Source organism: Emys orbicularis, chromosome 5 (assembly GCF_028017835.1).
Source record: "Emys orbicularis isolate rEmyOrb1 chromosome 5, rEmyOrb1.hap1, whole genome shotgun sequence".
NCBI classification, from domain to species: Eukaryota; Metazoa; Chordata; order Testudines; family Emydidae; genus Emys; species Emys orbicularis.
The window spans coordinates 126,283,692-126,311,254 of record NC_088687.1 but is presented as its reverse complement, the minus strand read 5'-3'; the positions used below and the strand labels follow the sequence as shown (position 1 = coordinate 126,311,254).

The window sequence follows — 27,563 nt, the reverse complement described above, 5'->3', positions numbered from 1 at the left end:
ATCTGGCATTGGCCACTGTCAGAAGACAGGATACTGGGATAGATGGACCTTTGGTGTGACCCAGTATGGCCATTCTTATGTTCAAAACTTTTAGTAACAGTAGCTTAAAAGTGTAGGCTTTTTTTTAAAAAATCCATTTTTAGTCACTTGCTGACTTAGCAGCTCCCATTGAAGTTAATGTGCGCTGTTAGGTGCTTAGCATTATTGAAAATCAGGCTACTTACTCAAGAACTTAACTTCAGGTACCCACTGCTTTAAATCTTGGCCTTGGTTTTCCCACTATAGATGCACCCAATCAATCTTCCCTGTGCCATATATTATTTTATAAAATCATATTACAGCTTATTCTTTTCACTAACTTGAATAGTCCTGATCCTTTTGAGATTGTTTGCTTTAAGGAATAGAGTGAGTTCATGCTACCATCTAATGCTTAGAGGTAGATGGCTTTCTCCACATCTGAATAAACCAGGCAGCTGAGAATCGTATACATGGTTCAGAGACTGTTGCAGAAGAGAGGTGGTTTATTTTGTTTTTTAACAAGAAGTTGGAAATCTTTGCTCCATTCAGCAAATTCTGAGATCCTAAAATCTCCAGTCTGAACTTGTTTATACCCACAATTTTACCTTTGTTCTGATGTTGAAGATGACCCGCAAAAGAGAATTTGGGGTTGTACACTTGTTTCTTTCTGATATATAAACAGACAAAAGTGGGTTTTTAAAGGCATTTTTCTGCTTAGGGTTATTAGCATCCTTGGTCCTTAGTTAAAGGCATGCTGTTCAGTTTTTTCTTTCAACTGTTCGTTGTAGGCATTTGTGTAAAAAATATTTGTTAAATTAAACAGTCTTTTAAATAGAATTTTAAAAAACACCACTCTTCAGTTAATCAAGTTTAATTTTCATGGATTTTTCTGGTGTCATGAATTATTCTCTGGTAATCCGTTAGTCTTCCAGGGCAGACAAAGCTTGAATTTCTAATATTCAGCATCAAACAGCAAAACTGTGCACAAACCAGCTCTTCTTTTTTGTGAGTTAGCCATGCCCTAGTGAGGGAGAGGCCACAGCCGTCCGAGAGACTATGCAGATTGTTTTAGGAGCAGCCTAATCAGAGAGGACTTCAAAATGGCTTTTTGAATTTGTGCAAGGAATATATAGACTTGAATGCTCCACTCTCTCTGGCAAACTGCAACTGGCTTTTCTCAGCTGTAACTTTTACTATGCTCTCAGCACTGGCCAGTTCATAACCATCATGATCACAGCTATTGATATGATTGGCCAAGGTGCAGAAAACGCCCCATTATTTATGTTTAGCTTCTAGCCACCTTCAGTGGAACCAAATGGCTGTAGCTGGGGAGAGATGTGGTCAAGAACCCACCTTTCCCAGTGCTCTCAAAGCAAGATACTTGCATGTCATGGGAGAGATTGGGTGAAGGAACAAGACGGGAGAGAGAGTGACAAATATATTGGAGGAGGTGGTGAGGGAAATGATACCAGTGAGATTCTGCTCCAAACTTGGCAAGTTTGGAGCTTTGCTGCCCACCTATAAGTTATTGATGGACAAAAAACAATCTCTTATGTCTCAAAGCAGAAAACCCATTCTCCTTTCTTCTCTCTTTCCTAATCTTTCCTGTAACTCAGATAGCTAAAAATTCAGACTTCCTGGAATGAGTTCTTGCTTGGTTTTAACCCAGAGATGAAAGTTGTAACCCCAAAGAACAAATTTTTTTCGACATTATGAGAGAAAATGGGGTTGTAATTGTATGAGATTCCATATGTAACCTTAACTGTAGGGTTTGCTTCTGTAAATGGAAAAGCTGTATACTATTAATCTGTGTTCAGAGAACTTTATCAAATAAGACACTTGCCAAAAAATTGACCTTTGGCTGTTGTAGCAATGCTTCTCCACTTTGCTGTTATGAAAACTTGTGTAGCACTGGTGAAGTACTAAAGATGAATCCTAATGCTGCATTTTTATCCTTGGTTTGTAAGACTCTGGTACTTTGCTGTTTGAGTCAAGGCTGTATAGAGGAGAAAAAATATCTTACCCATTGTAAAGAAGCTACCATTAAACATAACAGGAAACTATAAACTTATGCAACTGAATTTTTATTTATCATTCTGTTAACCACAAATTTGCAGAGGGAAACATATATTACTACTAAGAGTGCTATCGTATGAGTTAGTAGTTTTTTTTTCTAGTTTTCCTGAAGAATGTTTCAAAATAAACTGTATTTAAATTGCTTTTGAGTGCGTATTTGGAAGCCTTTGCTAATGTCAGTGTATCTACTCAAGTAGTTATTTTCAATCTATTAGTCCTAAATTGAAAGACACTTAGAAGTCCGAATAATTGCAAAGAGTAGACTTCAGAAGAAAGTGAGCAACTGGACTCCAATCTGAACTTTGCAGGTATAACAGAAACGGAAAAAGATTTTTTTTTTTTAAATTATGTTTGAAGCTTCATCTTTAAATGTCTCCTAATTAAGCTTGCCTACAGTTTTACAGATGCAAGCTTTACAATTCTCCTGGCATGAATAGGTATCTTCTGCATGTCAGTTTAAAAGTTGGTGTAATGAGGACTTTAAAAATATAGGCAGGATAGGGTTTTGGAACTTGTTTCCTTTTGAGTTCAACTCTCTTCAGCTGGCTTGTGTTGGTGCTGACCCACTCTGATATAATGACAGTTTCTCAGTAGTTGTCCAAATGTAGCCATCTCCATAATACAGATTATCAATTCTGCTTCCATTGAGAGATCTGGCAGGAATTCCCAAAGGTAATCAGGTTTGATCCTGTGGCAACTGCAGATGTGCCTCAGGCACACCACACTCCAATACCTATTCTTCTTCTTTTGAGTGCTCATGTCCATTCCGTATTAGGGGTGTGTGCTCACCACATACACCAGTGCCAGTTTTTCCCTTAGCAGTATCCATAGGGGACTGGCTCTGGTCCCCTCTAGAGTGGTGCCCACTTGGCACGGTATAAGGAGCGCCACTGGCTCCCCTCACCCTCGGTTCCTTCTTCCCGCCAGTGACGGTACTGGAACGTCCGCTGCTTCGGCTAGCGTTAATTATTCTCCGTTCTTGCGAACTTTGCAGAACCTGTAGTTTAGTTGTATATAGTTAGTAGTTACCCTTAGTAGTAGTTCTTAAAGCCTTCCCCAGGCTTTAAGCCCTGCAATTGCTGCCCATGCCCATCAGCAATCTCCATAGCAGCTCTTAGGTACTTGGGCGAAGGGCATATAAGCAACAAGTGTACTTGAAAGTCCTTCAAACCCAGGACTAAAAAGGAGCATGACAACTGCCTTGGAGCGCTCCTGAGGGAGTCGGCACTCACTCCGGCACCAGAGCAAAGGTCTGACTTGGTACCGAGCATCGGTGTGGAGTGCCCAGCTGGCACCGTCCATAGGCCGGCACCATTCCCCCTCCATGGCTCTGGCCAAGAAGCCGAAGAAGACTGTGCGGGGACGATCTCCTACATCCCGCAAGAGAAAGGAGAGGGCTGGGGGCAAGCCAAGACCTGCGCTGGGCAGCTCAATGCCCCTCTCTCCTCTCTTCTCTCTCTTTCCCCCCCCCCCCCCCCGGAAGTCAGGCTCCAGCTCAAGGTGAGCGGTGGAGCCCATCCCATACCTTGCCTGCGTCCCTGGATAGCGACACAGACCTCCGTCAGCTTCAGGTGCCATAGATGCCCAAAGCTCTGCAGGCAGCTCAGGAGATCCTGATGCTCCCGGTGCCACCCACACCGGCTCCAGCGGTACCCAGGTCTCAGGGTAAACCCGCCTTGGGACCTCCGCATACATCCCCGCCTCAGCGGCACCGTTCCCGATCGCGAGGGACGTCCCGCCACCGCTCGCCCACCCAAAGTCGTCACACCTTAGAGCCAGAGAGGCTGGTTTAGCGGAACCCTTTTCGGTCCCTGGACCTTGGGCATCAACAGCGGGATTTGAGGCGTACCTCGCCAGTAGCCTGACGCAGAACCACCGAGGCACGTACCCCCCGGCAGGAGCACCTAGACCGACCCCTCGCTTTGCCAAGAGCTTGGGACTGATCGGGGGACCGAAGCCACTGGTCACCAGCATGCTGTCATCAGTCTCCAAGACGGGGATCACCATATTCGGGAAGATCCTCCTGGCAACCGACTCATGATAGCTCCCAGTCCCACGCAATTGAAATCAGATTTTTTGAACTAGCTCTACTTTTGGTCTGGTGCTCAGCTACTACAGTTGTGGGGAACCAATAAAGACTCTAGATAGCTTTTGCTGTTCACCTCTCTGACGTCCTCCCAGTTGCTTTGCTTATCCCTCATCTTTAAGGAGTGTAGAAGAGTGCATCTTGTATGCTGAAAAAGCATCTTCTCAACTAGATATAGAAGTATGGCTATGATACACTGGGTTTCTCGGAACTACTCTCAGGAATTTTGTATTGAAATTGCATCTTGTCTAATGAACATTCTGGTCTGGAGAGCTTGGGTGAGTCTTTCTTGATGGATCATTGATGCTGCAAGCACATTTTTGTTCTTTCTCTCATCTCTTGCCACCTTTGTTTTGGTCATTTGCAGGTCTGATGGAAGATAACCTAGTGGCCTGAAGAAGTAGTCAATCTGTAGCTGGATGATACCCTGGAGTTACATATAGTTGAATTGGCTAGGATGTGCCATCTGGTCCAGATGCAACTCACCATCATGTCCTGCAGCATGCCTAAAAGCACTCCTGAGCTCCTTTATGCTCATCATACAGCCTTCAAGGCAGTCTGCATCAATTAGGGCCTTGAAGGACCAGAATCAAGGTCGCTGGGCTTAATCTGGTGCAGATGAGTGTCAATTTAGCTCATTTCATTTGACAGTAATGCAACAGATTCACTTATTACTACAAGAACAATAGCTGAACTGCTGCCAAGCTATAAGGACATTTTGGGGCAGAACAACTTCGGCAGCTAAGTTCAGACCCCTTCATGCCAGAGACAGGCAGAGCAGCCATGTCATCAGCTTTATGGACAAAAGCGTTGCTTAGTTCTGACATCAAGACACACATCTAAGTTCAGATAATTTTAGATTCTGTTATGGAATCTATTCCCCTATCTAGGGATGCCCAAATGTTGTTCTCTTTCCTTCTGTAAGCTCCAACTTCTGGGTTCCATTTGTTTTAGAGACACCCATGTGTAGCTATTCAGTTTCCATATATTTGAATCTGGAGATGGGTATTTCCTGGATAAAAGAGAATTACTTGTCTGTAATTGTTGCTCACTAAAGATGGTAAGTTTTGGGTTAACAGTCCCCAACCCTGACTCCTCCCCCAAGTTTGGTGGTTCTGTAATTTGTATGCACACATAATTGGCTCCTTCTAAGAGTTACCACTTCTTCTTTCAAAGGAAACCTCATTTGGGCTTTTAGGTTCTTTCCCAATACAATAATAAACTGACATTGGATTGTAGGTGTTGGGAGTAGGATAGCATAGCAAGTGTTTGAGACATACCTTTCGATGCCTCAGAGGCTCAAATCTTAAACTATGGGAGTTCCTGACTGGTCTCCTGCAGGAAGCATTGACTCAAAAATGGGAATTGATAGAGATGGCTGTACTTAAGAGAGCAAGAATTACAGGCAGGTAATCTTCTCTCTCCTTTTCTTTATAGGTTTGGAAGAGCAACATTTTAAGATACTGAAAAATCTGGACTTTTAATTGTATACTTCCTAAAGAAATATAAGGCGTTGAAAATTGTAGCCTCCTTGCAATTTATTTTATGGTATCTGTACCTCTTACTTTTTTCTGTATTTTATATTCAAGAAACACCATGAGCACAGTAAGTATTTTCTTAATGATGTAAATGCATAACTGATTATCTCGTTCTTTATCATTTTTAGACTTGTAGCCACTTGTGCCATTTCAAAACATAATGTGTGGTCTGAACAACCTGGAGAAAATACAGATTGTAATACAAGTAAATTAAGATGCCATGTAATCCCATATTCTGTCCTGTTTAATGTCTCTAGCTATTGTTAGTATTACTCCAAAAAAAACCTTAATGTTGGGAATAGTCCTGTTTTTGTCCAAACTAACTGAAGTAGTCAGTTTGAATCTAACAGTTGATGTAATCGTGAAATAGCCCTCTTGATCACCAGTGATCACAGAAAGCACCTTTCCTGCCTGGCCCAACTGGTAAGAAGCATTGTGGTGGTGCCTTTACTTTGGCATTTCCAAGTCCGATATTGGAATGAATTCGTACAAAAACATGTATGCTTTAGTCTTTCAGTTAGCAGCAATTAAAAACATTCTCTCTAAAGATCAGGTCTGCATTAATACTAGCTTTAAAAAACAAACAAATGTTCTTTTTTCTCTTAGACTCAAAGAAAACGTCGTGGAGGAGCCATCAATTCTAGGCAAACTCGAAAACGAAACAGACTGGTAGCTTCAGCTACAGAAATGGCTTCAGAAGCAGAGCCAATAGAACTTGAAGAAAGTGGTAAGCTTTAGAAAAAATAAATAAATTAATAATAATAATGGAAAAAATTGCTTCTGGAGCGTTGGGAGCCCAGTTCACATGCAGAGGCAGATTATGGGTTGGGGGGGGGGGCTATCCACCCCTTCTGCCTGCAGTCCCCCTGTCTTCCCCCCACCCCCATTCTTGCCTCCTACTGTTCAGATGTACTTGTACTGGTATCAAAGTAAACCTTCAGAATCCAGTTCTTAAAGGGTGGGAGGGGTAGGAAATGCTCGTTGAAGGATAGCCAGTACAGAACATTGGTGTCCATCTAACTTCCTAATCCTAAACAGTTTAGAGGATGCGTAGAAATTTGCTGTACTATTCTTTAGGCTTACTCTTCAAGATAGAGGCCTTCAGACAACTTGTTTCTCAAAAACGTAGCACAACAGGGTTAGAAATGTAAAGACTTTTTCTTTGCCTTCTGAATGTACCTGTACCTATGACATAGGGAAGGATAGCAGAGAGATGTCCTGGAGGCCAAATTTAGGCTGCTAGGTACGAGATTGAAGTCCAGGACCTCCTTGATAACATTCTTAGACTATCAGGGTTGGAAGGGACCTCAGGAGGTCATCTAGTCCAACCCCCTGCTCAAAGCAGGACCAATCCCCAGACAGATTTTTTTTTTTTTGCCCCAGATCCCTAAATGGCCCCCTCAAGGATTGAACTCCTAACCCTGGGTTTAGCAGGCCAATGCTCAAACCGCTGAGCTATCCCTCCCCCCATATTAAAGTAATACATCCAGTTTATATTGATACTTACCTCACACAAGTTACCACACCAAGTTTAAGAAAATGAAGTATGTGCACGGGGTAGGAGGGGAGAACAACTGCTGCAGTTTTTCTGTTGCTGCAAATCAAAACACGCAATAGTAGTATTAACTCTCCTAGCATTTTAATGAGAGCCGAGAGCCTGAGAGATGTGTTCAATGTCTGCCTTAAAGGAGAGGGTTGGGGAGGGAACACAAACTATCAGCATTTAGTAAATGGTAGCATTCTATAGGTTCATGCCTGAACCTTGTTGTGGAATGGCAGGTGTTATACAGCTCTACATGCATGATCTTGACTCTTATCATTGTATTTTAAGCTGGTGAAGAAGTAGTAGATCTCACATGTGAATCTTCTGAACCTGTAGTAGTTGATCTAACTCACAATGATTCTGTTGTGGTAAGTAACTATTGGTGCACTTATCTAAATACTCTAGTCAAATTAGGTTAATGCTGTGCTGCTTAGAGGTTAGAACTTGGAAGGCAACTAAAGCCACAATTAGATATCCCAGACCATGTTATCAAAATGGTCTGGATAAAGGTAATGCATTGACAGTGTAGGTAAACCCAGCAGCCGTTATTTGCTAAACAATAGCATCTCCCACAGCCTTGGACACTAGAACCTCTTACAGGGAAATTTTCTGAGATTATACCAGTGCACTCTTTGAAAAGTATCTTGGTGAAATGTCATGTAAAAATGCAAACTGGAGACAGTAATGTCCATCTTTAAGCACAGATGTCATCTGTGTTTAAATGATAGCATATGGTAGCCCTTTGAGGTCATGCAGCTTTTTATTTTTAAAAAAAAAGGGGTGGGGGTTCTAAATAACTGAAAACTGCCCATTTCTTGTTCTTGAACACTCAGTTTTAAATAGTGTACATAATCACCGCCCTCAGTGCATGTTCCTAAATGATAACAGAGTACTGTCAGTGTTACTTTCAATCTAACACTTAGAGGGAACTTGCTTCACTACTGTGTCAGGCACTTGTGGAGGATAGTCAGGACTTTCTGAAAGGACATATTGATAACATGCTTTAAGTAAAGAGATGTGGAAGATTATGGGTTTAAGATGTTGATGAATAATTATTTTTTTTACTGAAATGGATTTTCTACTATCATTGTTTCAAGATATGTGCGTAAAACAAAATGGATATATTGAATGTCGGTCTGACAAGAATTGGGAACATAATGAAAAGAGGTGGCAGACCAAAACTTTAAAATGGATTCCTAAAGTTCAGCTCATTGGTCCTTATTCTGACACCTACCTAAGTGTCCTGACTTGTGAACGTGCATTAACTAAAAAGCAACAGAGAGTCCTGTGGCTCCTTTAAGACTAACAGAAGTATTGGGAGCATAAGCTTTCGTGGGTAAGAACCTCACTTCTTCAGATGCAAGTCTTGCATCTGAAGAAGTGAGGTTCTTACCCACGAAAGCTTATGCTCCCAAGAACCTCACTTCTTCAGATGCAAGACTTGCATCTGAAGAAGTGAGGTTCTTACCCACGAAAGCTTATGCTCCCAATACTTCTGTTAGTCTTAAAGGAGCCACAGGACTCTCTGTTGCTTTTTACAGATTCAGACTAACACGGCTACCCCTCTGATACTTGGCTGCATTAACTAGGTGCTCATCACTTTTGAAAATATGCCAATTTTGAGGTGTCAGCTTTAGTCCATATTCTGAACTTTATGGCTTTTATTTTTTTAATTGACCATATTTTTTATAGTATGATGCAACAGACAAAAGCTCACTTGTAGTAAACTCTTTTTCAATATCTATATAACAGAAGTATTAAAGCCCAAAATTCAGTAACAATTGCACGGAAGCCATGTTTCGTGATACAGCACTCAGTTTTAATTGAATACTGAGAAACGCTTGTTATAGTACACTATAGATGCAGCCAAACTGCACAGAAAAAAATGCCATCAGATGAAGGAGATACAAGGATAGGATTTTCAAAAGTACTCAGCATTGTCCTATTTCTGCTCCTATTGATGTAAGTGGTAAAGAGGTCAATGAAGTACCGTATATACTCGTTCATAAGCCGAATTTTTTTTAGTAAAAAAGGGAAGCACCAGAAGAGGGGGTCAGCTTATGAACGGGTATAGAGAGGGAGAGGTGGGACACAGCCCCTCCCCCCGCGCCCCCCCCCCCCCAACAGAGGGAGCAAGGAGAGGCAGCACAGCCAGAAGGGAAGAGGTGGGGCCAGAGCCTCACCGCTTCTGGCCAAGCTGCTCTTCCCCCAGCCTCCAAAGCAGCTGCAGCTCCGGGGCTGGCAGGCTGCAGCTGTGCCATTCGGCCTCACCCCCCAGAGCAGGCTGTGGCCATGCTGCCGGAACACGCTGCGGCCGTGTCACCCGGCCCAGACTGCTGGAACGTGCTGCGGCTGCGCCGCCCGGTCTGGCCCAGCCTGCCGGAGCAGCTCCAGCCAGGTCAGAGACATCCTCCCCGGCCCTTCCCAGATACGGTGGGAAGGGATGGGATAGGTAGAGTGTGGGGGTCCCGAGCTAGGGGTGGGGTCAGGTGGGGGGTGGTCACAGAGGTTACTCCCCTGACTCCCAGTTTCTCTCATATTTATTTCTCTCTTCCCCCCCCCCCCCCAAAAAAAATAAAAAATTTCCCCACCAGTTGCTGTCCCGGCCCCCCCGGGGTAAGCAGCTGGCGTGCCGGGACACTTTGTTTACTTAGGTTTACCTCCGTGCCTGCGGATGCTCTAGGTAAACAAACCATCTCGGCCTGCCAGCGGCTTATCCTGATGGCCCGGGAGCCAAAGTTTGCTGACCCCTGAATTATAGGGTCGGCTTATGAACGGGTTATAAAAATTTTCCATTTTTACTTATCCATCTTGGGGGGGTCGGCTTATAAACAAACTGGCTTATGGTCGAGTATTTATGGTAGTTCTGAAAATCCCACGCAAGTCTTCCGAGGAAAATATCCCTTTTTTGAAGGGGTTCTAAATTTGTCGACCTTTTATCCTAATGTTGACTGAGAATTGCAACTTAAAACAAACTACAGTACTGATTTAAAACAAGATGGCTTGCATCTGTTACTGTAGTACCATGATGAGCTGTTAAGTCACAACAGGATTTTACATTATCTTCCATGAGGGTGCATGGCCAACACCATTAGCTTGACTTCCAGAGTTGGTGACGAATTTCCAGCAATACACATGATTATTGCTCTGCCTCATGCCTCCTGGCTCCGTTTATACAGCTACAAACGAATAAGAATGAACATAGCTGTGGTCTTCTGAGATGTTTGTCCATAATGCATATATGTGCACAACAAAGTTTAATTGTGGTTTTGTTTTGTTTTTTTGTTTTTGTTTTTCCCTCTTCTCTCCCTCGTGTTAATAAAAGATTGTTGAAGGTGAGTAGTCCTATTTCATATATTCCCAACTAACAGAATTGTGACCATTTTGTAATGCATTGTATGGTATGTGCACACCTTGCTAGCAAGAATATGCTTTCCACTAGCCTCCCTTTAAAATTGTCTGTCTCATTTGTCTTCAGGTATATATTGCTTACAGTGTCAAACTAAACTAGTCAGTGAAATCAAATCAACTTTATTGCTTTTAATTACTAGTAATTAACACACTCATGCTAAGGAAATGCTCCCTGGGTTTATACTACTATTTAATACAGCATCTGAAGATTTAATGTGCTGTATCAGCACTTATTTCGTGAAATAACCCCAATGTGGTCATTGTCCCTTAATACAATTCTCAACACTTTTACCACACATGGTAGTGGATATAGTTTGAGAAAGTAGGATAAACTTGAAGATACAAAGTCTAATTTGTTGGTCTGTAATAAAATGGAACTTGGCCAAAATCTCAAATGCTCCCTCCAATCCCCTGGCTTGTGTATGTGGTGGGACACTACTACGGGTTTCTAATAAAGTCTTTAGAGAAATGCTCATTCCAAGACTCCATATATTACATACACAAAACTTAAAAGAACATTAAGGTTGCAAAGTCAGGAAATGCCAAAATTACAGTTGTCCATGCAATCTTACTTCACTCCCCTGGTTCATAGGTATTGTGATAGTTTTCAGTTACCTGATCAAATTATATATTTTCCACAGAACTGTCTCATTCATTGCACTGAATGATGGTGCACAGGAATGAATCAAGGTTACGCGGTGAATTATGCTATTGTCTGTTGGACCTTTGCCTCTTTCTCCCCCCCTCTCCCCTCCCGTCTTTCAGAAATTGAAAGGTATGTAGTGAATGAGGCAGAAGACTGCAGGGAGCGAGGATAATCTCATGATCTATGGCCCTGAATGCTGCCCTGGAAAATTTGATTCTATTTTATCTTTATCTGATCCTGTGGAATTTACTTAAACAAAACTTTACAAAGGTGGCCATTAATGTGCTCATTTTCTAAGTGCTCAACCTGTGATAGTTGAGGCCTGACTTGTGGATGTGCTGAACACTCTCAGCTGCAACTGAAGTCAGTGGAACCTCTATTCTGAATCTACCCAGGGCTATAAAATGCTGAATAGTCTGAAAAGTCGGGTCCTTGTGCCTCAAGTTGGATATCCAACCAATGAGATTGGTTGAACAGAAATTAAAAGATACAGCACCAAAAATAATATCCCTGCAAGCTGCATGGAAACTTTTTAAAGACACCATAATAGAGGCTCAACTTATGTATATCCCAAATTAAAAAACATAGTAAGAGAACCAAAAAAGAGGCACTGTAGCTAAACAACAAAGTAAGAGAAGCAGTGAGAGGCAAAAAGGCATCCTTTAAAAAGTGGAAGTTAAAACCTAGTGAGGAAAATAGAAAGGAGCATAAACTCTGGCAAATGAAGTGTAAAAATATAATTAGGAAGGGCAAAAAACAATTTGAAGAACAGCTAGCCAAAGACTCAAAAAGTAATAGCAGAATTTTTTTTTTTTTTTTTTTTTTGGTTTTTGTTTTAAGTACATCAGAAGCAGGAAGCCTGCTAAACAACTAGTGGGTCCTCTGGACAATCAAGATGCTAAAGGAGCACACAAGGACAATAAGACCACTGAGGAGAAACTAAATGACTTCTTTGCATTGGTTTTCACAATTGAGGTTGTGAGGGAGATTCCCAAACCTAAGCTGTTCTTTTTAGGTGACAAATCTGAGGAACTGTCCCAGATTGAGGTGTCATTAGAGAAGGTTTTGGAACAAATTGATAAATTTAACAATAAGAAGTCACTAGGACCAGATGATATTCACCCAAGGGTTCTGAAGGAACTCAAATGTGAAATTGCAGGACTACTAACTGTAGTCTGTAACCTGTCATTTAAATCCTGCTTCTGTACCAGATGACTGGAGGATAGCTAATGTGACGCCAATTTTTAAAAAGGGCTCCAGAGGTAATCCTGGCAATTACAGGCCGGTAAGCCTGACTTCAGTACCGGGCAAACTGGTTGAAACTATAGTAAAGAACAGTGTTGTTAGATATATAGATGAACATAATTTGTTGGGGAAGAGTCAACATGGTTTTTGTAAAGGGAAATCATGCCTCACCAATCTACTAGAATTCTTTGAGGGGGTCAACAAGCATGTGGACAAGGGGGATCCAGTGGATATAGTATACTTGGATTTTCAGAAAGCCTTTGACAGGGTCCTTCACCAAAGGCTCTTAAGCAAAGTAAGCAGTCATGGGATAAGAGGGGAGGTCCTTTCATGGATTGGTAACTGGTTAAAAGATGATAAACAAAGGGTAGGAATAAATGGTCAGTTTTCAGAATGGAGAGACGTAAATAGTGGTGTCCCTCAGGGGTTTGTACTGAGCCCAGTCGTATTCAACATATTCATAAATGATCTGGAAAAAGGGTGTCAAGTATCAGAGGGGTAGCCGTGTTAGTCTGGATCTGTAAAAAGCAACAAAGAGTCCTGTAGCACCTTATAGACTAACAAATGTATTGGAGCACAAGCTTTCGTGGGTGAATACCCACTTCTTCAGACGCATGTGGGTCTGACGAAGTGGGTATTCACCCACGAAAGCTTATGCTTCAATACATTTGTTAGTCTATAAGGTGCTACAGGACTCTTCGTTGCTGGAAAAAGGGGTAAACAGTGAGTTGGCAAAATTTGCAGATAATACAAAACTGGTCAAGATAGTTAAGTCCCAGGCAGACTGCAAAGAGCTACAAAAGGATCTCTCAAAACTGGGTGACTGGGCAACAAAATGGCAGATGAAATTTAATGTTGATAAATGCAAAGTAATGCACATTGGAAAACATAATCCCAACTATACATACAAAATGATGGGGTCTAAATTAGCTGTTACCACTCAAGAAACAGATCTTGGAGTCATTGTGGATAGTTCTCTGAAAATATCCACTCAATGTGCAGTGGCAGTCAAAAAAGCAAACGGAATGTTGGGAATCATTAGGAAAGGGATAGATAATAAGACAAAATATTATATTGCTTCTATATAAATCCATGGTAAACCCCCATGTTGAATACTGTGTGCAGATGTGGTCACCCCATTTCAAAAAAGATATATTGATTTTGGAAAAGGTTCAGAAAAGGGCTACTGGGCTAGATGGACCTTTTTGTCTGACCCAGTATGGCCGTCCTTATCCAAAATTAGTGGATGCTCTTGAGCTTAATTTCTCTTTGCCTTGGTTCCTGTTAAATAGGGCCAATAATACCATTTTACCTCATGGGTGTGGTGAAGACAAATTCATTAACATTTGTGAAGTACACAGATACTACAGTGATGAGCGTCATGGAAAAAGGTCATGACGAAATTTAGCATTTTGTATCTAGGGCAAGATCTGAAGGGGGGGTCATAAATAAGATGTGTTATGATGCATGTAAAAATAAATATTGAATAGCTGCTCATTCTGTTGAGCACAGTCTTTCCTGTGCACTGACTGAGGCAGACATCCTATGGAAAAAGTGTGTGATCATAATAAAGACCGCATCATAATGCGTGCACAGAAGGGGACCGAATTAAGGTTACACCTTTATTCTGGCATTTCCTAACTATTAAGCACTTGACTTTGACATGTTTTTATATCATTTTCTACATTTTAAAACGCAAACAAGAAAATTCCATTTTTAGGGACCAGTATGGTCCCTAACTGCCTCATTAGCAGGATAGGACCCTTTAGATCCACAATACAGAATTTTGCAACTGAGATAACTGCAGATGGCTTTATGGGAAGTTGTCAGCACATTTGAGCTGTGTGATCATGAAGAAGCCTACATTTTAGTCACGGGTATTTTTAGTACAAGTCATGGAGAGGTCATGGGCAGTAAACAAACATTCATGGCCCATGACCTGTTCATGACTTGTACCATATACCCCTGACTAAATCTTGGGGGCAGCCTAGGGTGTGCCATGGGTGCTCCTGGGGTGACCCAGGGGGTGCTGTGGGTGTGTTGGGGAGCGGGCGGGACCCCTGGTGGGAGGTGGGGGGTGATAGGGATGGCAGACTCCCTACCCGGCTCCTCGCAGCTCCCCGGAAGCAGCAACATGTCCCTCCCCTCAGCTCCTAGATCCGCATGCTGCCCCTTCCCCAAGTGCCAGCTCCACAGCTCCCATTGGCCGGGAACCATGACCAATGGGAGCTGCGGGGGCGGTGCATGTGGGTGGACGCAGCATGCGGCGCTAGGAGCTGAGGGAGGGATATGTCGTCGCTTCTGGGGAGGTCCCCAAGGTAAGTGCTGCCCAGAGCCCTCACCCCCTCCCATGGCTCATCCCACATCCCTGAGCCCCTTCTCACATTGAAACTCCTGCTGCGGGGGGGGGTGGGTGTGTCGCAGTGGCCTGAGACTGCCCCAGTAGCGGCTGGTGCGGCTGGCCCGGGGGCTGCCAGAGCTGCTCAGACAGCCCCGGGCCAGCTGCATCTGCTGCTGCAGAAGTCACGGAGGTCATGGAATCTGTGACAAACTCATAAGCCTTATTCATGAAGTATGGTTAGTTTAAATGGAAACTTCTGAGAGTTCCAGTACCAACTCTAACAAGCTTCTGCTAAGCATGTACAAACAGACTTTTTCAGAAGTTTATAAATTGGACAAACTTGGATGTATTTTTTTTCATTGAGCTGCAAAAGCCAAATTGCTGACACCAGTGACCAAACACACACACATACCCTCCCACAGTGAAATGTCAGTACCCTGCTCCAAAGCATGAAGGCAATAGAGTTTCTCAGTGAAACTGTGTAAAAAAATTTTTTTAAATCTTTAAGATATACTGTTCCCTAACTGGTTCTCAGAAATAGTCAAACTGTTTTGGTGAAATTTTCTAAAATATTCATCCAGAATCAGACGCATGGAATGGGGAAATTCAGCCCAAATGGTTAGTTTGTTAGTTAAACAACTGAAAATAAGATCTATAAAGGAAAGCATTAGGCAACATCATTACTCGCAAAAAACTCTGTAACATGAATAAGGCTCTGTGGTGCATATGGATAATCCTTAAGAGCTGCAACTGAATACTGGAGTCAATAGCCTAGATTTAGGCAGTTTATATAATTGGCAAGGTTATCATCCACTCCTAATTTGTTATCCTATTTTTTAAAAAGCCGCCTGCATGCTGCTATCCAAGCTCTTTTATTACTTATCCCTTACTTTGCTGTGATAGTTGTAAAGTTAGCCCCTGCCTCTTCCCCCAGAACACTTTAATTTATTTACAGTAACTGCTCACGTGTGTGACAGGATGCCATATCTAAGGACTTGTCCATATGTGGAAATTTAGCTGCATAATACATTGGTATAACTACATTAGTACTGGCATAATTGTGAAGGTAAATCTACCGATGTAGAAAAGGCTTAAGAGTCGTATCTGTTCTTCTAGTGGGAATAAGAGCAAATTAGCAATTAGGCTAATTTCTGTTTTAATATACAATTCTGTATTTTTTGGGGTAGTTGGAAGTGTTAAGTTTCACAAGTAAACTTGCTTTTAAATAGTTAAACTAAATACAGATTTGTCCATTTAAATAGTCATATAACAGTGCATATTTAATACATTGCAGAAATAACGTTATAAAATCCTGGAAATACACCTAATTTAACAAAATTAAATTGTAGAGAATCAACGTCAGCGGAGAAATCTTGGGTTAAGAAGCCAACAGCAATCTGACAGCTGTGTATTAAGTAGTGATGATGAAGATGAATCAAGAGATAATGATGTATACGTAACAAACAAGGTGTCTGGAGATTTAGAAACACTGGAGGATGAAACTGCAAGTTCAAGGTATGTACCCTATGCAACTTCCTGTTGACATGTAAAATGTAATATTTATATGTAAAAAAAAAATCAAAAACCTTGTCATACTGAAAAGGAGGAGTGAAGTGGCATCCTGTATGTGGCTTAGAATCTCCTTTTTGACTCTGTTAACCTATTATAAAGCTTCATATCTTCTCCTTTTATGAGAGAATGGGAATATTAAAGCTGCTATTGAAATAAGGAAAAAATGGAACAATATATTTAAATATTGAGACGATATCTGGTTTATTTTTTGGATTAAAAGTCAACTGAAGACACAATTCAGAGACGTGGCAAGAGGAAATGCTAATCAAAAGCCACAAATTGTAACTTACAGCATTGTTCTTTCATACAAAGCTCAAGGACCACAGTGAGGTAGGTAACTATTTTCACTGGTGTCCTACAGGAAGTGAGAATACCCACCAAGATTTTTCTTCTAAACCTTTTATCATTTTTATAGCTCTCCTCTGAACTCCCTCCAATTTCTCCTCATCTTTGTCAAGTATGGTGGCCAAAACTAGATACAGTACTCCCATTTTAGGCCTCAGCTGTGCTGAATAGAGTGGGACTGTTGCATCCCATGTCTTACCTATAACAGTTCTGTTAATACAACCCAGAATATTAGCCTTTTTTCAACTGCATCACATTGTTGCTCATTCAATTTGTAATCCACTATAAACCCCAGACCTTTTCTGCAGTACTACCATGTAGCCAGTTATTCCCCATTTTGTAGCTGTGTGTTTGATTTCTCCTTCCTAATTGTAGTATTTGGTTCATATCTTTATTGAATTTCATTATGTTGATTTCAGACTAGTTGTTCAATTTGTCACGGTCATTTTGCCCGCTAATCCTGTTCTCCCAAGTGCTTGCAACCCCTCCCAGCTTGGCATCATAAGCAAATTTTATAAGTATACTCGCCACTCCATTATCCAAGTCATTAATGAAAATATTGAATAGTTCTGCTCTCAAGACTAACCCCACTAGATACACCCTCCTAGTCTGACAGCAAACTATTGATAACTACTGAGTATGGTCTTTCAGCCATTGTGCACCCACCTTATAATAATTTCACGTAGATCACATTTCTCTAGTTTGCTTATGAGACTGTCATGTGGGACTGTAACAAAAGCCTTACGAATATCAAGATGCGTCACTTAAACTGCTTCATCATATCCACTAGACCTGTCATAGAAGGAAAATAGGTTGGTTTGGCATGATTTGTGCTTGACAAATCCATGCTGGCTATTCTTATAACCCTATTATCCTCCGGGTGTTTATAAATAGATTGTTTCCTTTGTTCCAGTATCTTTCCAAATACCGAGGTTAGGCTGACTGGGCTATAACTCCGCAGGTCCCTTTTTTTTTTTTTTTTTTTTTTTTTTTTTTTTTAAAGTTAGATACTATATTTTCCTTCTCCCACCTTCTGGGACCTCGCCCATTCTCCATGAGATTGCTTCAGCTAGTTCTTTAAGTACCCATGTACAAGCGTAATTCATACAATGATTACCTATACATTTACCTTGGGGTAAAACAAGGAATATGTTCCCAAAGGGTACACATAGTTTATCAGTAGAATCATGTGATGTAATTACAGCCCTGAGACTGAATCTAGTCATCGGTCTACCATCAGAATCCCAATTTGAATTGCTGAATTAAGCTAATGTTCAATAATTAATGAAATACAGTTTAGCTGTAGTCACTTTCCTCCTTTCTTTGATTAGAATATGCCAAGATTATAATACAAACTTCAGTGTATAATAGAAATATAATTACACTATCACAGGCTTTCCATATTATTTGAAAATAAATCTTTCTTTCCATGTCCACAAATGCAAAAAGGATCCTTCATCCTGCAGAACTTTTTAAATTTTAGTCCCTTCAAGAACTAATGCCTACTGATTCCCAAAAGAAGGGGATAAGAGGAGAATGAGGGTGCCAGATGATTTCAAGATTAAGCAGCCCTCTCTTGTCTTCCCCTGATCGTTCTAAATTTAAAACCTACAGAGACACATTTAATATTTTTTTATAATTGAGCTAGCTAGCCATCTTCATGTGATCCCTCTCTCTAGGGATCCCTCTGACTTTGAAAACTACTTTTGGGGAAAACCTTTCAACTTTTTTCTCTGAGAGCTCTCTTCGCTAAACTTGCCAGGTAGGATGGCCAATCTTTTTGTTGTGGACTTCAAATTCTAGAAACTCCCAGTCACCAAATTCAGGCACAACATTTTCATGTAGAAGGAATATTCCAGCATTCAGTTATTCTACTAAATCTAGTGTAGTCTTCAATTCTGTATTACACATTTCTTCCTTTCCCCTCACCTATATAAATATCTAATCTGCATATTACTGCTTTTAACACTTCTTCTCTGGCACAGAGATCTGCAGGTGGAAGCTGTAGGTCAGAGGCTGAAAAGAGGCATAAAATAGCTTGAAGTCTAAAAACTCTGTTTGAAAGCAATAGCTCAGGCAGCACATAATAGGTCTGAGCTCAAGTGGTACAATTATTAGGCAGGAAGCTGATTGGGCAGCCCCCTCAAATTAACCCTGAAGGAATGATAGTGTTAGATGTGTCTGAACACTGCCAATGAAGTGATTCAAACTTTCTGAGGATCAGCATGTAGCTTTGTGTGTGATGTGAATTCAGTGCTCACTAAAGCAAGGGGGAAACTACACTGGCTGCGAGTAACCATTGTGCAAACTTTTAAAAATGCCAAAAGGTCACTTCTGACCTAAAAATCTGGCTCCCCCAACTACTGGAATCTGTTGGTCACCAGACATTATTTGGGATAGTAGATAGTTTCATGGTCTTATTCCATTAAGCAATGATCAGGCTAACTTTTGTCTTGAGTCATAGAGTTTAAATGCTAATATACAAATCCACTGTTCTACCTACCTCTCAGGTAGCTTATAGCCATATACACTTTGGTGGCTGAGGACTCGCATATATAAAGCGAGATGAATTGTGATGAGAATAACTTGCAAAAGGCGCAGCATACTTCTTTTGCCCTGGGAACTTCATCACCCCATCCCTGCCATTCCTCCTCCTCCTGCCCCTGCCATAGCCTCTTTTCTGGGACTTGCTGGGAGGCTGAGTAGGGCAGCCTGTGGTTGTTGTACATAGTGCCTGTGCCTGGACAATTCCCTCCTACCCCACATGATGCACTTCTAAAGCCCTATGCACTGCTGTAGCAATATACAGGGGTCAGTAGCGTAGGGGGAAATCCCTTCCTAGGACAGAATATTGGTATTAATCAGAAATTGTCCATCTTTTATTTTAACTTATTTTCCCAGTTTATTTTGGATCACTTTTTAAAAATCTCCTATGCAAGACAATAATATGGCTTACTTGAAACCGACCATCTTGTGTCTAAGTGTAGATCTGAAATTGCTAAATATAATGGACATGAGAGTGCACATCTAAATGCTTCTGTGTTCTGCCATCCCTAGAGCTATCAATCTTCTATGAAGCTGGGTACGAATGACATAAATGGTCCTGGAGTGTGGTCAGGATGGATTGATATGAATCATGATTAAAATCAGTGATTTATATCAGTGAGTAGGAAGGCTTGATTTTAAATCTATTGTAATTGTGTTTTGCACTTGTACTTTGTGCTTGCTTTTTTTTTTCTCATTAGTTGGTAACCATTAAAATATTATTTGAAATGAAATATAGCCTTGATACTAAATTTGGTTTTTCTTTTTGCTTACCCAGAGGAAATACTGTATGCATGTTTATTTAAGTAATTATAGCTTAACTCTACTTTTATACAGATTCTCTATTTTTACCTTTTTTTTTTTTGTTAGAAAATGGTGAATGATGTCTAATTTACTAGGTGTTGTGGGGTTTTTTTTTTGTTTGGTTTTTTTTTTTTTTTTAACTTGTGATTTGTGTCCATCTCTGGATGGAAATTCAAACACAATTCAGAATGCACAAAAACAGCATTTTAAATGTTTGTTAAATTACGTGACATAAGAGAAACGTTAATTTAAACAAAGGGGAAGTATGTGTCTGTAGTTGATGAAATGAATGGATTGTTTCTGGTCACCATGTCCTGGAAGATTTTTTTTTTTTTTTTTTTTTAGAACTAGTAGAAGCCTCCTCTCACACATACTTTTTATTCGAAGATTGGAAGAAGAAAACAAGATTTCCTGCTCTTACCACTCCCAATTGCTTTCTGAACTTTGAATGAATTAGTCACTAAAGTGAACTAGTTGAATAAACTGAAATGACAAAAACAACCTCTTCTGCAAGTGCAGAGAGACTAAGTGCTGTCAAAAGCTGGCTTAGCACTTCAACAAACACTGATTTCAGATGTTTAGCCAGTAGCTTCCACCAGTGCAGTGGTTAACTTCCTTTAAAACTTGGCAAGAAACGTACTGCTTAATATTAATTTTTGCATTTAATATAAATGATTCTAAGAAGTTTAGGCCTTAACATAGGTTGTATTCATTTCAAATTTAATTTTAAATAGGTTTGTTTTTAAAAATATACCAGTGTTTAAATTTTAAAAAATCCATTTTTTAAAATCAATTTTTATCCACCTTGAGTGGTGTTACACTCCAATATGTGCCTGTATTCTAGCATGTTATCACTGCCATCAACTTCAGCAGTCCAGCCACTGGTGAAAATATCTGCAGTGGAGAATGTTAAAGGGAAACTCAACAGAGCTTAAAATAAACAATAAATAAAATTTTCAAGCAGGCTTCATTGTGCTCTCCATGATCACTCAATTCATACTCAGTAAGTTCATGAGCGCCCATCCTCTCTCCAGCCCCCTTCTCTTTGCTTATTTACTTCTTATCTAATAGTTTATGTGGTTTTGTTGCTTGGTATATGAGATGATGTGATGAGCCTCAGCCAGGAGAGGGATTTGGAGTTGAAATGTTTGCGTGCTGTTCTAAAATGAAAGAACTTGGAGTAGTTCAGTTAACCTGTTACAATGTGCTTCTGCAAGGAACAGCTAGTTCTTAGAATTGTGAACTCTGTTCCAAAAAGCTTCTGGAGACTGCCTTACCCTTCTATATGCTACATGTAACCTGTACAGTGCTGTAAATTACCACTATTTTCAAAAGTTACTTCTTTGTTATTAGGACAATTACAGTGGGGATGAGGGGGAAGAAATGGTAAACATGAAAAGGATGAATGAAAATAAGGGCCTTCTCCTATGAGGTGTAGGAGACCCTAATCTCATTAATGTAACAAATTGAGAGTCTAACATGAGCATGCCCCAGGTGAGCATTTGATTCAGTATAATAGAAGTTGGCCTAAAGCCTAGTTTCTTGAGGAGAAGAGGTTCTTGTTTGAGGCAAACACAAGGACACAAAATAACCAGATATTATTGTCTGAAGTTTCCAGTGCATAATGGAACTAACATATTGTTTTGGGGGTTTTTTAGGCCTTCAGGTACCGTTAGTTGTCCAATTTGCATGGATGGATACTCAGAGGTAAGAATCTACACCTTGTCTACAATATTTTTTTGTTCCACTGAAGGAAAAATTAAAATGTGAGGTACAGAATCACTACACTTGTTAGCTAGTTGTATTTGGAGAGTCAACCTATTGTACACATTAGAGAAAATCTTAGTTTTTAAGTCAGTGCATAAGGGTGATAGCATCTTCTCCAGGAGCTTTTTTAGATATTCCGTTTCCTTAATAGAAGAATAAAGTAATTATGATAATGTAGCATATTTCAGTTTCTAATATTCCTTTACTAACTGCATTAGTAGACTCTTCCATTCTCAAGTTGTCCTGTTGTTTAGTAGCATGTTTGTCACCTCACTGACTGCTCCTAGTGACTAAGACTCTGAATTGATAAATTTTGCAAGTATTTAAATGGTAATTGAAATATGATACGTTGAGCCATATATCATAAAAACATCATATCTGGCAGTATATTTGTTAAGAGCCAGCTGATGACAATACATGTTTCCATGTTAAGTCTTGAATAAACAGCGCTAAAGTCACCGAATATTATGGATTGCAAAGATTTGCTCTTACACAGTTGTGTTATGTAATCCAATATTGCTCTTGTGCAAAGCCTTTCTCATAGACTTCAGCTTTATAGTTTCTTCTTTTTCAGATTGTACAAAGTGGACGACTTATCGTGTCAACCAAATGTGGCCATGTCTTCTGTAGTCAGTGCCTCCGTGACTCCCTTAGAAATGCTAACTCTTGCCCAACTTGTAGGAAAAAACTCAATCACAAACAGTACCATCCAATTTATATATAAGCACTTGAATTCTTCTCAGGACAGCCTCAACTGGATCTTGATGAAAATGTCATGCATTTGTGATGCCTTGAAGATTAAAGGAGCAACAGGTTGTATGCCCACCCAATTGTAGTAAAATGGATTTTTGGAGGATTAACTTGTACATATCTAAACCGCTTTCTTATGGTCCAGTCATACTGTCAAAAGTAGCTTGTTCGTGTTAAAAGTTCTTGAAGGTCTGCAAACACAGGTCGGTATGTGTCACCAATGAAGCAGCTGATGTTCTGTTTCCCTCTACTTCTTTTGAAGTGCTTGAACATGAGTTCTGGATTTTTTTTTTTTTTTTTTATATTTCTTAAATGCTTGTAATTACTCGTGCTCCCTTCCCCTCCTCCCCCCCCCCCCCCCCCCCAGATAAACAAGTTACATTGCCTACAGTATGAATAAATGCTTTCATTTTAATCTTATCATGATGCAGGTGGCAGGCAGCAAATTACTGGAGAGCACTCTGCTGCTGAAGCATGTAGTTTTACCTGCAGTGCAGTTTGTCCAAATAGAATGAGTTGTGTGACAGGCAAAATATTAAATGTAATATTAAATTGTATACCAGGGTAATGCATTGAACTAATATGCTGTTAGCCAGCCACTAACCTTACTTTAACTGGAAGTCTTGCAGACCTATACTTATGGGCTCTATGAGGTCTAGAGTAGATCGCCAAATTACAACTTTCACATGATGAAAGTATTTCATTTCCAGTATATCTTAACGGCCCAAGAATTACTTGATTTGAATTGCAGTATTGAAGTGTTTCCTAATCTGTGGTGAGATGACTTCTTGCTTTAATACTGTTCAGTGCTTCCCTACCATCATAGCTGAGCAGTAAATAAATGCTTTTCTCTGGGCATGCTATTTATAAAAAGGTTTTCCTTATTCTCAACTGAATACCAGACTAGACAAATCTTGGTCCTCTCTAAAGCATACTTAGTGTAATGTTTAAAGTTCAGTACATTCACTTTGCTGTGTATTCTGCTTCTATACTGACAGGTTTTAGACATATACAATGCTAACAGTACACTGATATGTTTAATCTTAAATATATGTAATTTAGGCTTCAATCACTGGCTTGGTATTAATGATGTTGGGGTAGGAATGCTGAAAGAGTGCAGTCTAATTGGTCACTCATTGTCCTGAGGATTAAAATGTGCAATAAAGCTTTTATTTATTTTAAAAGAGCTATACATGTTTTTGGTCAGGTGCATGTTGTGTCAAAAAGCTGCATCTGACTCTGCACCATTAGCCAGTTTACCATTTATTTTCAGGACTGACTGCTGAGTGCTATACAATAGAATTTTTATTTCAGCACAAAATTACAAGGAGAGATGGTGCCTGGGTGAATTGATGCATTTAACTGTAATACTTCTATATGTGGGCAAGATGTTAACATCAGTTTTCTATGATCTCTGTACATACCTGACACTTGGGCCAATGTTTTGTTCCACAATACAATACAATATTATAACAATATCTATCAAGGCATCTTTAAGACTGGAGGTTAGTCTGTGAAACATGAACAAAAATAAACTGCCAGCTACTTCGAAGACTGTTTAGAATACATTTTTCAGATTTTTCTTTTTACCCCTCCCCCAAGACTTCCGAAAACAGAATTTCAAGAGGTATGTAATTAACACAGATAATAAGTAATATTATCTTACTACTCCATCAGTGGGAGAATGGATTGTTTTAAATTAAAGAAGCTCATCTAATTAGCCATTTAAACTTTGAAGAGGTGTCTATCCAAGACCACACAATGTTTTGTAGAATCTTCAGTGTGCAGAATATGGTCTTTATGTAGCAGTATGGTGACTTACCCTGGAGACATGTAATACTTGCACTACTCTCATCCTTATATAATCAGAGTTTGTTACATGGAAAAGCCTGCTGTACTGCAACCTATGCACCCTGGCAATACTCTCTACATATTAAAAGGATATAATCGCCAGTAATTGCTCTCACTTGCACTGAATTATTTAAACCTAGTGCTGAATGAAGACTTTCCTAAAATATTTTCATGACCGTGCAATTAATTTCTGTATCTTTTATTTATAGAAAAATCTGTGGGGGTTTTTTGTTTGTTGCATGTCTTGGAAGACAAACTGAGCAAGAACTTTATTCCCTTAAAATTGTTCAGAAGCATCTGTCACATGCAGAAAAAGCAGCCCACCATGACGCTGTCTAGTAATTTAGGGCCACATACACTTGACTATTAAAACCTCCCAATAGTTTCTAAATAAATTAAGGTAAATGGCTCTCATATCTGAGCCATCATACTTAAATTACTGTGTACAGGGAAGGCAATAAGAGCATATAAATGTAAGGGATTAAGTCTGGGGTTGTGGTTGAGTAGCATGTCCCTACATCTTTAATTTGAGTACTAGCCTTAGTTTGAATTGTGTTTTTTGCACAGTTTCCACCATGTAAATATCTCTTTATAGCTTGCATATCAATATATAAACCTACTTGGACTTTAAATACAACAAACTGTAGAATATTCAACAACAAAAGTTTTTTTTTTTTTTTAACTTTTGTGATCCCTATTAAGTGCCACATTTTGTGTACTTGAAAACAAATTTTAAACTTTCAATATCAAAATGGCAAATGTTAAAGTTGCATTATAATTTTAAAAAACTTGAAATAGCTATATTTTAATTTCCAGTAAAGGCAGTGGCTCAGCATAGCTCATGACATTTGCAAGAACTGATAGATAATATAAAGATTTTTTTGATTATGTAAATGTATGTTTTTCACTTGTTTGTCTATAGTTCAAATTTTCCTGTATTTATTTGTATTCATGTCTATATGTCAGATCTACTTTAGACTCTACTGGTAGGCAAATAATTCTTTAACAGATGGAAATAAAACTGTTAATTTGACCAATCAGCAGTACTCCATTTATTTTAGTCACCTTGTATTATAATTCAATTTGGGGTGGGTGGGAACCAAATTGATTGCATATTCCTAAATCCCAAAGGTTTCAATTTTTTTACTTTTTGGTCAACATTTCTCTTAGTCTGCCTAGTACTTGAGTGTACAATACAAAAGATTTTAATGCTTGGAAGCCTCTAATAGGATAACTAAACAATTCAGTGCTGATGTTACCTGTTCAATACATAATGAAATGTATACCTTGCAATGTAAATTTTTAAATACAAACTGTCAAGCAAAAGGGAATGAGGAGGATAAGAAAGGAAAGGACAAGAGGCATGCATGAGGGGGTTGAATTTTTAACTACAAAAGTACACCCTCTTGCCTAAACTTACAAAATTAAGGGGCACAATACTGCAGAGACAAAACTGTTCTTCTCAAATCTTTATTTGATTTTGTTACTCTGGTCACCTTTAAAACTGAAATCTTTTTAAAACTATTTTCTCCAATTTTGCAACTTCTCGGTGCAAATTAGGTATGTGTATGTACTCTAGCAATTGACAGAGCATGTGCATCAGCATGGTGCCCGTGTGCACATGCACTACACTAGAGGGTTACTTGTGCTCTTATTAATTCTTAAAATAAATGGTATGTGTTGGACCTGAACAGCTGCTATGTGAGTAAATGTATTGCACTAAATAGTCACTGCTAATAAAACTTAATAAGTGTGTGTGTTTCCTGTTGATCCTTATTTCCAATAGACTGATGCTTTTCTGTATCTTCCAGTTGCATTTTCTCCATTCCTCCCCACTCCTTAATCTCAGGTGTTCTCTTATGGAATGAGCAACGGAGAATCTCTTTCGGTAGTCCTAGATTTTATACAATAGAAGTTACTTTGCTTTTAATCTCTTTCAAATTGAATTGATTACATAATTGACCATCTTCTAAGGGGTTGTCCGCTTTCTTCAGCCCCCAACAAATCAGGGACCTGGGAGAGCTTGTGGTGGTCTGGACTGGAAATGCCACCATATGTGGTTAACACTCAGTTCGAAGTCTCACTTATGTGACACTTAGCCTGTGTTTTCCCCCTAGTTTGGATGGGGAGAGCGGCCTAAAGCTGTACCTGGCTAACACTGAGATAATGATACTAAGAAGTACAGTACTAAGAAACTCTCTCCTTCGTAACAGCTCAAATTATTGAGGCAGATGCCCTCTTCTTGTTAAATTGGCCCACAGCCTTGGGGTCCTTCTTACCCTGCCCCATAGTAGATAGCTTCCATACTGCAGTACCCATCTATGTCCATTTCCATCTGACCAGGTGTGAGCTGTGGCTGTGGTAATCTATTGTGATAGACCCAGACCAGTTGGGAACAGCAGAGTAGCAGAAGGGAGATATACTGGCCACTCTAAGTAGTTTTCTGTTCCCTGAGTGACCAGAGCAGGGGCTGCTCCAGGCTAATAGACCACCTGACTCCAATTAACTTGCTAAGAGTCAGGTGAGGCAGTTAAGCACCTGACTCTAATTAAGGCCCCTCTGATGCTATAAAAAGGCTCACTCCAGTTAAGCCAGGGGGAGAGGACGTGTGTGAGAGGAACTGGGAGCAAGAGGTGTGCAAGAAGCTGAGTGAGTAGGCGTACTGCTGGAGGACTGAGAAGTACAAGCGTTATCAGACATCAGGAGGAAGGTCCGGTGGTGAGGACAAAAAGGGTGTTGGGAGGAGGTCATGGGGAAGTAGCCCAGGGAGTTGTAGGTGTCGTGCAACTGTACCAGGAGGCACTCTAAAACAGTTGCAGTCCACAGGGCCCTGGGCTGGAACCCGGAGTAGAGGGCAGGCCCGGGTTCCCCCCATACCTCCCAACTCCTGATCAAACACAGGAGGAATTGACCTGGACTATAGCTTCTACCAGAGGGGAAGGTCTCTGGACTGTTTCCTGACCCACAGGGTGAATCTGTGAAGCGAGCAAATCCACCAATAAGCGCAGGACCCACCAAGGTAGAGG

The 27,563-nt window shown here is 40.2% G+C and overlaps 1 protein-coding gene across 1 annotated transcript in view; it reads left to right on the top strand.

The window, feature by feature from the left end:
* The window catches only part of RNF4 (ring finger protein 4), a 31,252-nt gene extending 8,502 nt beyond the window's left edge, over nucleotides 1-22,750 (top strand). Inside the window, exons 2-8 of the mRNA XM_065405441.1 lie at nucleotides 5,618-5,785; nucleotides 6,325-6,445; nucleotides 7,550-7,629; nucleotides 10,587-10,596; nucleotides 16,254-16,419; nucleotides 21,828-21,876; nucleotides 22,511-22,750. Coding sequence (XP_065261513.1) covers nucleotides 5,726-5,785; nucleotides 6,325-6,445; nucleotides 7,550-7,629; nucleotides 10,587-10,596; nucleotides 16,254-16,419; nucleotides 21,828-21,876; nucleotides 22,511-22,660 — 636 coding nt within the window. The 5' untranslated portion in view covers nucleotides 5,618-5,725 and the 3' untranslated portion in view covers nucleotides 22,661-22,750. The remainder of the gene's footprint in view (nucleotides 1-5,617; nucleotides 5,786-6,324; nucleotides 6,446-7,549; nucleotides 7,630-10,586; nucleotides 10,597-16,253; nucleotides 16,420-21,827; nucleotides 21,877-22,510) is intronic.
* The last annotated feature ends 4,813 nt before the right edge of the window (nucleotides 22,751-27,563 follow it).